The 12,403-nt window shown below is 44.0% G+C and overlaps 1 protein-coding gene across 4 annotated transcripts in view; it reads left to right on the plus strand.

The window, feature by feature from the left end:
- LOC136308437 (conserved oligomeric Golgi complex subunit 2) overlaps nt 1–12,403 on the plus strand; it is a 46,882-nt gene that overhangs the window by 29,910 nt on the left and 4,569 nt on the right. For all 4 annotated transcript variants that reach the window (XM_066235789.1, XM_066235803.1, XM_066235796.1 and 1 more), the window contains 7 exons: nt 1,166–1,227; nt 2,712–2,863; nt 4,136–4,333; nt 5,360–5,432; nt 5,715–5,857; nt 7,521–7,660; nt 9,280–9,463. In XM_066235789.1, coding sequence (XP_066091886.1) covers nt 1,166–1,227; nt 2,712–2,863; nt 4,136–4,333; nt 5,360–5,432; nt 5,715–5,857; nt 7,521–7,660; nt 9,280–9,463 — 952 coding nt within the window. The remainder of the gene's footprint in view (nt 1–1,165; nt 1,228–2,711; nt 2,864–4,135; nt 4,334–5,359; nt 5,433–5,714; nt 5,858–7,520; nt 7,661–9,279; nt 9,464–12,403) is intronic.

Here is a 12,403-nt window from a genome sequence, read left to right on the forward strand (position 1 = left end):
TTGATCTTTAAGCACGTGTCAGAATTTATTGCCATCAAAGGAACTAACTAGCAGGTGACCAAAGAATGCGCTGGTCAGAGGGTATGAAGATGGAAGAGGTATATGCTGGGGGAACAATACTGCACAGCAACTAGTTAAAAAATAGTCACTCTACAAAACGATGTTCCAGTCAACAATGGACTGCTTGTTCCACAGTTGCCCTGCAGTATTATAATGGACCTACATTTCCTGTAAGAAATGGAAGGGTATGTGGTTCAGGAGGAATTTCTTTCTCTGATGGGGAACTATCTATGGGGCATGGACTAGATTCCCTCTTGCCCATAGCTCGTCAGCCCTGAGTGCATGGATGACATCCCCCTCCTTCAGCCACAGATCTGTTTCAGCACAGAGGAGCCTGTCCCCCTAGCAGTGCACACTTAGAGGGTGACAGCCTCCCACACCTAGCCAGTGGTCTTCGGAGGACACTGCTGCCCATCCTTTGTTGAGGACCTAAGACCCTATACAAGAACACAGGTCCACAGGGCTACTTTAACAAGGGTGCCAAGTGCCACTTCTGCTTCAGTAAAGGCTTTCTCAGCATGTGGGGCCAGCCTGGTCACCCCCCCCCCCCACAGCCTCCCACTACCAACATCTCTCATCAGAGTGGGACATTTGTGACAGTTGATGAACCTATGTTGGCACATCTTTATCACCCAACACCAGAATAGTGGTTATATGAAGTTTGTATGCAGGGGGCTGGAAGAGCAGCTTTGAATCTGATAGCACATATTTGGACCATTTTTCACTGCAGTTGTAGGAATTTCAGAGGTATAGTTCTAATAGGACATTGCCTTTTTTCTCCATCTCCTGCATCATAATCTTATTCCTCTTGGTCTTCCATGCTCCCTCTGCTCCCCTCTTATAAGGAGCATGTGACAGCACCCAGATAACCCAAGATCTTGTCCTCACTTCAAGGTCTCCCATATGATCCCATCTACAAAGGCCCCTGTCCCATGTGAGGGGACAGTCACAGGTTCCAGGGATTAGGACCTAGGTATCTTGGGGTATTTTCAGCCTCCCACCTTGGCCTACAGGTGGAAGTTCCTGGTATTTCGGAATAAAGGAGGATAGGGAAAGGCATCCAGCAGGAGCAAAAACACTAATTTGTGGTCTTGTTTTGTCCCAGATTTAGAGAAATAGCGGGATCCTTAGAAGCAGCACTTACAGATGTCCTGGAAGATGCGCCAGGTAACATCTTTAAAGTGATCATGACAGGATGTTATTGAGTGAGTTTGTTGAGCTCACCAACTCACCTAGACCCTAGTACCCTCTCATACAGTGAGTTAGACCTTAAAGACTTCTGTTTTGTTTTGTTCTTTATGGGGTTTTTTGTTTGTTTTTCAGAGAGGGAGGGAGGGAGGGAGGGACAGACAGGAAGGGAGATGAGAAGCATCAATTCTTTGTTGTGGCACCTTAGTTGTTCATTGATTGCTTCCTCATGTGTGCCTTGATCAGGTGGGCTCCAGCTGAGCCAGTGACCTCTTGCTTAAGCCAGTGACCTTGGGCTCAAGCCAGCAACCATGAGGTTGTGTCTGTGATCCCCCGCTTAAGTTGGTGAGCCTGCACTCAAGCTGGACGAGTCCGTGCTCAAGCCAATGACCTCAGGGTTTCGAACCTGGTTCCTCTGTGTCCCAGACTGATACTCTGCACTATATACCACTGCCTGGTCAGGCAAGATTTCTTTTTTTTTTTTTTTTTGAGACAAAAAAAGAGGCTTTGTAAGCGAGGCTGGTGAGAATTAAAGATACAGTAAATAAAATCAGATTGTTTGGTTTATATAGTTTTTTGCTTTATAGAGATGGTAAGAAGATGCTTTAAGAATATAGGAAGCAGACCTCATTTTTGTTCCTGAATATCACATGTCAAGGGGACATAGCCCCTGGTGTGCTTAAGTGATCAGCCCTTTTTATAACAAATTGGCTATGAGCTGCTTTCCTCCGGGATCAGGATAGCCCTTCCTTCCCTGGTGACTCACAGCTGGGGCATAGATCTCCGGAGTGCTGGCACTAGTCCTGGGACATCAGACAGGTGGCAGTGGTCAGTATGCAGACTGTCCAGACATGCTTGCATCCCTGCAGCCTTGTCAGTCTGTGTCAGGTTATAGTCATTCCTAGTGGCCACTCACATAACACGTGGCTGTTTTTGTAGCCACACAGGTCTCTAGGCAGCTGTACTTGTATTTCTGTGCTTTATGTGTAGCTAAGTCTGAGCTGCATTCTTCGAGCCTGACAGTTTTCATCTGTCTTTGCCAAAAATGCTCATGTGTAATTCACTTTCTCTATATAAACAGCGTATTCAGGTTGGGGAGAGAAGAGTAGACAAATGAGACAGGGCAGATTCAGAACCAAAGTTTAAACCCTTACAAGTGATTGCCACTTGGACTCATGCTTGTTAATTTGATATAAAGTACCTATGAAGTTATTTCTGAATGCCATGTATGTTTAATATTTATCAAACACCTGGGAGATGGAATCATATATAATTAGAAAGCATCACTGTGAGACCTGAGGTAATAACGTGGGTTATGGTCATTTATGTCACCTCCACTCACAGCTCCGCTGGCCATAGAGTCCTTCAGAATGCCACCTTCTTCAGACGTGCATTATACATTTAAAATATGAGACTGTGGCCCTTATTGGCTAGGACTCCTTCCACGGGTGTTTTTTCTCCAGCTGGAAGTTCCTACTGCCTGTTGGCGTCTCATAGAACGTGGAGCAGCCTGCAGAGGTGCTGGTCCGAGCACATGTTCCTGCCAGCGCTGGTGCACCGTCTGTGGAGGCTCACACTGCAGGTGCTGGCGCGCTATTCCGTGTTTGTGAACGAGGTGAGGCTGGCCGCCTGGCTCGGCCATATGTGAGGCTGGTGAGAATTAAAGATACAGTAAGCTAAATGCTCTAAGATTATAGAAGGCCACATTGTCATGAGAGGTTAGTTGGAAGGATAGTAGGCTCAATTCTCTGCCCGCGTCCAGCTGTCCAGGCTTTCTGTTTGCTCACAGTGTGGCCTGTAGGGTTCATCAGGTCGCAGTCAGGAATCTGTCTTGTTGGAAAGTGCACACTGATAGGTTTCTCTCCTGTCCTCAGAACCAGCATCTCTGAGGTGCCTTGACCGTTCAATGTATCATTCTCTTCATGATGCCGTATAATACTGCTCTGTGCTTTTCCCTGTCTAACAGTACACTGTGCAAAGAACGCTTTTGTTTGTATTATCTGAAGCATAATGAGATTTGAGTTTTGATTTTTTTTTCTTTTTTAAGGTTTTTTTTGGGAGGGGGGTATTTTTCTGAAGCTGGAAACAGGGAGAGACAGTCAGAGAGACTCCCGCATGCGCCTAACTGGGATCCACCCAGCACACCCACCAGGGGCGACACTCTGCCCACCAGGGGGCGATGCTCTGCCCCTCCGGGGCATCACTCTGCCGAGACCAGAGCCACTCTAGAGCCTGGGGCAGAGGCCAAGGAGCTATCCTCAGCGCCCGGGCCATCTTTGCTCCAATGGAGCCTTGGCTGCAGGAGGGGAAGAGAGAGACAGAGAGGAAGGAGGGGGGGGGTGGAGAAGCAAATGGGCGCTTCTCCTATGTGCCCTGGCCGGGAATCGAACCCGGGTCCCCCACACGCCAGGCCGACGCTCTACCGCTGAGCCAACCGGCCAGGGCCATGAGTTTTGATTTTTAATATTATATTATATTGATACTATAATTATATTATAATGATAAACTTATTAAGTAAACAAAGTGAATTATTTACCCAATATAGTTAGCTAATTTTTAAAAACCTGTGATGTTTCAGAAATTAATTTGCCTTTGAGTTAGGTACCTGCTATTTGATGTTTGCATATTACTCTTCAGCTAATTTAGAAATTAGACACAATTTCACAGAGAATAACATCAGGCCTTGAGGTGTGTTTTTGTTTCTCTCTGAGTCCTTCACACCTGTCTGGTGAGATGATATGGTGTGCTTTCATTAGTAGACACTTCCTGAGACTTTGTAGACAATTAATTAGCATTTTATGGTGACTTGTTGGCCCATATCTATAAATAAATGCTCATATGTCTCTTGCTAGTGGAAAAGTATTTAATCATTGAAACCCTTTTTCAGCTTTTACTCAGGCCCATCTCTAATGAAAGTGCCAAGGATATTAAAAAACTTTTGGTAACTAGTAGCAAGGACCCTTCTCTTACCCAAGGAAATAATGAAGATCAAGAAAGTGGCCCTTCTGAAACAAAGCCTGTCGCCTCCATTTCCAGCACTCAGCTTGTCTATGTGGTTGCAGACCTGGACAGGCTGCAGGAGCAGGTAAGCCTGTGTCCCAGAACTCCACGTGCTCAGTGCAGTGTTTTCTCAGAGAGCATGTGCAAAGACATGACACCATCTGCCCATGGGCTTAGACTTGTGGGGCCCCAAGGTACCTCAAGGGAGCATCCCGTTCATTTCCCTTCAGGGGTTTCTCCAACTCCCTCAACAGCTGTGCTGTCTCCCTCCTTCCAGTTTGGCCTCGTGCTGTCTTAACCTGGAGCCTCTGCTATGCTATTTAGGAGTGATGTTCCAGGCTCAGTGCAAGTCATGTTTTTATCCGCTCAGCCTCTGTGCAGGCATGGTCTTTAGTGGATTGGATTTTAATTATTTCTCATTCATGTACACAAATATTTCTTGGTAACATTTACTCTTCAGCTCTATTTGGAGAGTACTGAACTGTTGTTTTCCTGTGTTTTCTGGGTATGTCCTGTGTTTTTACCATTAAGAGAACTTTGTGGGATAAATTTGTGTGTAAGTGCTCTGTTATATAATTGTGCTCTTCTGAAGTTTAAATATTTTGTGGTGCTTAAATACATTTGTTTTGAGCAAAAAACGTTTTTTTTCTGAGGTTTTTTGGTACTGGGGAGAGCTACAGAATAGAAGATGATGTTTATTCTCTGGGTCTGTTAACAGCCATGAAACTACTGTTTCCCTTGTTTGGTTCTTTTCTTGTTAGTTTTCATTAAGAATTTTGCTTTCTCCTGATCTGTGGTGGCGCAGTGGTTAAAGCATCGACCTGGAATGCTGAGGTCACCGGTTCGAAACCCTGGGCTTGTCCTGTCAAGGCACATATGGGAGTTGATGCTTCCTGCTCTTCCCCCTTCTCTCTCTCTCTCTCTCTCTCTCTCCTCTCTAAAATGAGTAAATAAAATCTTAAAAAAAATTTTTTTTGCTTTCTTATGAAAGTTCCTGAGTTTAGTTTCAGTATTCATTAATACTATCCTAGAGCTTGTAGATGCCAATAGAATTGCGTTTTTCTTTGACTTAAAAAAGCAACAGAAAATGTAAAATGCCTATTTGTTTCAGCTTCCAGAACTCTTGGAAACAATCAAGCCAAAACTTGAAATGATTGGCTTTAAGAATTGTTCTTCTATCTCAGGTAAAAACAAATCTTCAGACTTAGCAAATCTTTGAATAAGAAATAATTTAAAATAAAACTTTAGAGACTGTGGGAAATATTTCAACTACTATTCTCTTCAGCTGTTAGTCCTTAGTTGTCTGCATATTCTGTGATTATAACTTCCCAATGAGAAATTTTGTTTTATTTCAATCATTTAATCTCTTGTATTATCATACGCTCTCTAAATACTGTGATAACACTTAGAGTAAATTCGCATCTGGACCTGGGGGGAGTGACTAAGCTCAGTCTGTGTGTCAGCAGCAGCCCTGGAGGACTCCCGGCAGTCCTTGTCGACCTGCGTGCCTGCCCTGAGTGGCAGGATCATCCAGGACTTAAGCGAGTCTTGCTTCAGTTACCTGAAAAGTGCCCTGGAGGTCCCTCGGCTTTACCGAAGAACCAATAAGGTCAGCGCCATTCACTGCAGAGAAGTGGGGGGTGAGGAATATAGAGTAGGAAAGCCAGGAGGGAGGGAGGGAGGGGTCAAGCAGGAGACTGAGACAGGCTCGCAGGAGAAGCCAGAGATGTCTCACCCGTCTCATTTATAGAGGTCCTATTTGTGGGACGCTATCCATGTGGGTGGGCAAGTGCTTTAGTAGTGGACTTGAAGTCCTACAGTCTGTGGGGTAATCTTTTCCTCCTATCTTGTATTTGAAAAAATCAGAATGTCCTATTCCCTTTCCTCTGTTATTGGAAGCACTGCTTTCCTCTGCTCCTCTACAGACACGGTTTGGAAAGCTGTAGTAAGAAGTTCAGCATTTAAAATAACTGCTGACAGCATTCTCCTGTCCTCTGACTATGGAGTGGAGATTGGGGGATTCATTTTTACCGGTGCTTTAGTTTTCCCTGTTGAACTGTCATTTTCATATGTTTGCATTTACTTCATTCTTGCCAGATTTCACTTAATTTTCCCTTTGGGTTTTTTTCTTCCCAGTTGTAGAGTTGGGTTTTAAGCAGTTTACAACTAAAATTATTCTCAGTAATTGTAAAAATCTGCTAAGACATTGTGCAGTTTTGGAAAATTTCTGGACTTCCTACAGACATAGCTGATTTGGCGCCTGCCTCTCTGTTGGGTGACACTGGTGTCACTCTGCCCACCCGGCATGGAGTCCTGGGTGTAGTGAGTGGCTCTTCATTGCTGGGCTGAGGTTGAACTCACCTGTGTGGCTGGTCTTTTCCTCTTAAAATCTGCGGCACACAGTGGTTATCATGTCTAGGTACCTTGTCACCTGATTTTCTTTTTCTTGTCTGACTTGAAGCTCCCACTTAGAAGACAGACCTATTTAATGTTGCTGAATACATTTTTCTTTTAGTAATCTACTACTTTCCCTAGCTGTTCAATAGGATGTTATACTTGCTGAGTGCTTCTATTGTGGGGCAGACACTGTGCTATACATCAGACATGCTCTCTCGTTAGTCCTCCTCTAGAGTGGGAGCTAGTGTACTTATCTACAAAGAAACCAAAATTAGCAAAATCAAATCACCACCCTAGATTCTGCTGCTTGGACGGCTGTCTGGTGACCAGCAGCAGTTACTATTTCTGGTGGGCGTTTGTTAGAAACATCTCCCCTATCCAAACATAGAATCACACCCAAGTTTACAAGCTGGCTGGGTGGCAGGTGTGGACAGGAAGTGATGGGAAGCTGCTGTCAGTGCTTGGCACAGCACGAGTGCAGTCAACTCCAGACGTCTCCCCCTTGCTGCCTCTTCCTGACACCCTCTCATCTTCCAGATGTCTTCCTGTGGACCAATGGTTTTCAACCTTGTTACACTTGGGGACCGGTGAAAATAGAATTATTTCAGGAACACTGAGCATAAGTGAATTCAACAGATCTTTGGTCTATAATCTTCATACAATCTGGTGGTTAACTCTCAGACCCACATGCAATTTCTGGCGGCCTGTCTGTAGATGATCAGTTGAAAACACTGCGTAGACTATACCAGTGTTGCTTTTTGGAAGGAATGGGGGTTGTATGTGTCTCAAAACTGGTACCTTGCTAGTGTCTTTTGAATTTGAGGCATGAATAGCTTTTCTCCCTGTGCGTCATTCACCCCTAAACGGGGTTCCAGGAGGTGCCAACGACAGCTTCCTTGTATGTGGACAGCGCTCTGAAACCGCTTCGCCAGCTTCAGAGCGGGCACCGTGACAGGCTCAGACATGCGGTAATGCAGCAGTGGTTGGAAGGCGCACTCTCGGAGAGCACCCACAAGTAAGTGATAGGCTGTTCTGACATTCTTAGAAAAGCCCCGAGTCAGAGGTCACTGAGACCACTAGAGGGTGGCGGGTAGTGAGCTAGTTAGAACATCAGATATCTTCATCACTGGACAAGGCAGGGGGGCTCAGTTCCTGCTCATCTGTCTGGACGGTTGAGCTGTGTTTGCCACAACTCCCCCCACAAGGCTCTACCTGGACCTTAGCCAGCCTGGCAGCCACACTGTCCTGGCATCTTCCAGGTTACACCTTTGAGGGGTCCAGGCATATTCTAACCATCCCCCACCTGGGCGCCAGCCTCTTACTGTCCTTAACGCCATCTCATGCAGGCATCATTCTAGGTCAAGTCACCTTGACCTTTCTCTCTTTGACTCTATCAGTCCAAAATGGCATCAGTTGTGCCAGAGAATCGGAGGACTTCCCATGGGGGGATCATCATAATCAAGGATGAGAAAAATAATTACACCTGATAGAGGAGCAGTGTCTAAAACCCTACAGCCCATGAAAATACAAGGAGGTCAGCCCTGGCCGATTGGGTCAACGGTAGAGCGTCAGCCCAGCGTGTGGAAGTCCTGGGTTCGATTCCCAGCCAGGGCACACAGAAGTGCCCATCTGCTTCTCCACCCCTCCCCCTCTCCTTCCTCTCCGTCTCTCTTTTCCCCTCCCACAGCCAAGGCTCCACTGGAACAAAGTTAGCCCAGGTGCTGAGGATGGCTCCATGGCCTCCACCTCAGGCACTAGAATGGCTCTGGTTGCAACGGAGCAACACCCCAGAGGAGCCGAGCATCACCCGCTGGTGGGCATGCCGGGTGGATCCCGGTCGGGCACATGCAGGAGTCTTAACTGCCTCCCCACTTCTCACTTTGAAAAAATACAAAAAAAGAAAGAAAATACAAGATCTTCTGAATCACTGTGGTTGAATGTTTTTTCATGTCTAATTCGTTTTCCCCAAATGCCAACATTGAGTTAGTTATGCCAAAGAATCTTGTTTTTTAGTTTTGTTATTGAGTTTTGCTTCATTATTTATTTTGCCCTAGTATTTTATTTTAATTACTGATGAATTAAGTGACATCTATGGGTTAATTCAGCACATTAAAATGAATTATACTATTGTTCTATGGGCACGTGTATTTTAAATGCCAGGTAATCAGCCTGTAAAGAAAGTTTTTAAATGTAACTCATTTATAACTTGGACAGTATATTGAGAATATTTTGAAGGCAGTTTTAACATTTTAAAATGCTTTTGCTCTGTAACAGATGATCATTTCCTAGACTTAGTTGTAAGTGAACTTGTTATTTGCATTTGGGTAATGAGTTCAGATGTTCACTTAACATGAGACAAACAGGCAGTTCATGACTTTCCCTTAGTGTCCAGGATTCACATTAGAAACAGAACCAGGTGCGTGTTTCCTGAGTTCTGAGGGAACACAGCGCTAGGGAATCCAGACCTTGTTTTTCTTTTAACCCTAAGACACATTATTTACCAAGGCTGACTTGTTATTGGAATTGAATTTTTGTCTTAAAAAACTTTGTGTTTTTTGGTCCAGAGCACCAGTTAGTGTATTTGGAATTACCTGCAAACACCTATTTCACCTGTAAACATGTCTTGTGCCCCAGGTACTATGAAACCGTGTCTGACGTCCTGCACTCTGTGAAGAAGATGGAGGAGAGCCTGAAAAGGCTAAAACAAGCCCGAAAAACCACCCCTGCCAACCCCGGTGGGTCTAGTGGTGGCGGCATGAGTGACGATGACAAAATCAGGTTGCAGCTGGCCTTGGACGTTGAGTACTTAGGGGAGCAGGTAACCAACTGCAAGCCATCCCAGATCCAGGGGCTCTGAAACTGAATTCTGAGGGTCCCCAGTGGTTCCCATGAGCCTAGAGCTGCCACTGAGGGGCCGCAGAGGCTGTTCCTCATGCTGGAAAAAGGGGTCAGGGCCCTAAATACTTGAAGTCAGAATACTTGTACCTTGGAATTATGAGAAGAAAAGATAGAAGATATACTGAATGTTAACTCTTTGAAATGCAGTGGTTTGAACTTCTGTGCAGTTGACATTTGATCGGTCACCAGTGCTCCTGTCTGCAAAGCTGCTGCTGTGGCGCTCACAGAGCTCATGTCCTTTTGGTCCCCTGCCTGGAATCAGTGCCAAATCATGGTCTTTTGGTACATTAGTTAGTTTGGCTTAGAATAACTAGAAAAGCATTCACTTGTTGATTTACATAGGATAGAACTTGAGAAGCCATCTGAACATAAGTTTGTGGGTTTTCTGTCAAACATGTTTTAGAGTCATGCATGTGGCTGATGTGCATGTAATCATGGAGGGGCAGAGAAGGGTCACATGCGAGGCCTTTCATTCTGAGTCAGGGGTGACTTCCTTGAGTAGCATAAAACTTTTAGATGTTCAGCAAATGGTTTTCTGCACTAGTTAGGTTTTCTTCATAAAGAAAGGTCCTCACAGTAGATCCTCAAGGGAGACCTGTTTGTTAGAGAAGAAGTGAAACTGGAACGTCTCCATCAGAAGATGCTTGCTTTTCTAGATCCATAAGAACTTTTTCCACATCAAGGTTGTCACTGACAATCTACATTTTTCAGCTTTGAGGCAAATTTGGAGATATATCCTGGCAAAAGCTCATTGCCATGTTTCTTTATTTCACAAGAGAAGCTTAGTCTTTTTATGAGCAAGAAAGTTTGTCATAAAAGCACGAAGAACAAATAAGCCAAAGAAGTAAAGGAGGTTAGGAATGAAGACAAGGAAAGAAAAAGGCCATCCTCATCCCGGTCCCCAGAACGGGCCACAGCAGGAACAAGTGCTAACTGCATGGCCCTGACTCCCCATTCTCACTGCGTGTGCACGCTCACATGTTGTTAAACTGAAGCAGAGATGCAATGAGCCTTCTCTTGGTTACCAGAATAATCCACAGTGGTTGTTATGCCAAAGTAGTTTCCATTAATCAGATTCTGAGAAAAGGTTGTTGATGATCTGTTAAGAAATTAAGACAGGCCAGTCCTTTATTTATTTATTTTTTTTATTAAATTTAATGCAGTGACATTGATAAATCAGGGTACATATGTTGAGAGAAAACATCTCCAGATTATTTTGACATTTGTGCTGTATACCCCTCTCCCAAAGTCAAATTGTCTTGTCTTCTGTCACCTTCTATCTGGTTTTCTTTGTGCCCCTCCCCTACCCCACCCCCTCTCTCCTTCCTTGCCCCATCCCCCCTCCCCCCACCCCTACTCCCGCCCCCGTTGCCATCACATTCTTGTTCATGTCTCTGAGTCTCATTTTTATGTCCCATCTATGTATGGATTCATATAGTTCTTAGTTTTTTCTGATTTACTTATTTCACTCCGTATAATGTTATCAAGGTCCATCCATGTTGTAAATGATCCGATGTCATCATTTCCTATGGCTGAGTAGTATTCCATAGTATATATGTACCAAAGTTTTTTTAATCCACTCGTCCTCTGATGGACACTTGGGCTGTTTCCAGATTTTTGCTATTGTGAACAATGCTGCCACAAACATGGGGGTGCATTTCTCCTTTTGGAGCCGTTCTATGGTGTTCTTGGGGTATATTCCTAAAAGTGGGATAGCTGGGTCAAAAGACAGTTCGATTTTCAGTTTTTTGAGGAATCTCCATACTGTTTTCCACAGTGGCTGCACCAGTCTGCATTCCCACCAGCAGTGCAGGAGGGTTCCCTTTTCTCCACATCCTCGCCAGCACTTATTCTGTGTTGTTTTGTTGATGAGCGCCATTCTGGCTGGTGTGAGGTGATATCTCATTGTGGTTTTAATTTGCATTTCTCTAATGATTAGTGATGTTGAGCATTTTTTCATATGCCTATTGGCCATCTGTATGTCCTCTTTGGAGAAGTGCCTATTCATTTCTTTCTCCCATTTTTTGATTGGATTGTTTGTCTTCCTGGTGTTGAGATTTACAAGTTCTTTATAAATTTTGGTTATTAACCCCTTATCAGATGTATTGTCAAATATGTTCTCCCATTGTGTAGTTTGTCTTTTTATTCTGTTCTTATTGTCTTTAGCTGTGCAAAAGCTTTTTAGTTTGATATAGTCCCATTTGTTTATCCTGTCTTTTATTTCACTTCCCCGTGGAGATAAATCAGCAAATATATTGCTCCGAGAGATGTCGGAGAGCTTACTGCCTATGTTTTCTTCTAAGATGCTTATGGTTTCACGGCCTACATTTAAGTCTTTTATCCATTTTGAGTTTATTTTTGTGAGTGGTGTAAGCTGGTGATCTAGTTTCATTTTTTTGCAGGTAGCTGTCCAATTTTCCCAACACCATTTGTTAAAGAGGCTGTCTTTACTCCATTGTATTTCCTTACCTCCTTTGTCAAATATCAGTTGTCCATAGAGCTGTGGGTTTATTTCTGGGTTCTCTGTTCTGTTCCATTGATCTATATGCCTGTTCTATGCCAGTACCAGGCTGTTTTGACTACAATAGCCTTGTAGTATAACTTGATGTCAGGAAGTGTGATACCTCCCACTTTATTCTTCTTTTTTAAGATTGCTGAGGCTATTCGTGTTCTTTTTTGATTCCATATAAATCTTTGGAATATGTGATCTATATCTTTGAAGTATGTCATTGGTATTTTAATTGGTATTGCATTGAATTTATAGATTGCTTTGGGTAATATAGACATTTTAATGATGTTTATTCTTCCTAACCATGAGCATGGTATATGCTTCCACTTGTTTGTATCTTCCTTGATTTCT

Source organism: Saccopteryx bilineata, chromosome 1 (genome assembly GCF_036850765.1).
Source record: "Saccopteryx bilineata isolate mSacBil1 chromosome 1, mSacBil1_pri_phased_curated, whole genome shotgun sequence".
In the NCBI taxonomy this organism is placed as follows: domain Eukaryota; kingdom Metazoa; phylum Chordata; class Mammalia; order Chiroptera; family Emballonuridae; genus Saccopteryx; species Saccopteryx bilineata.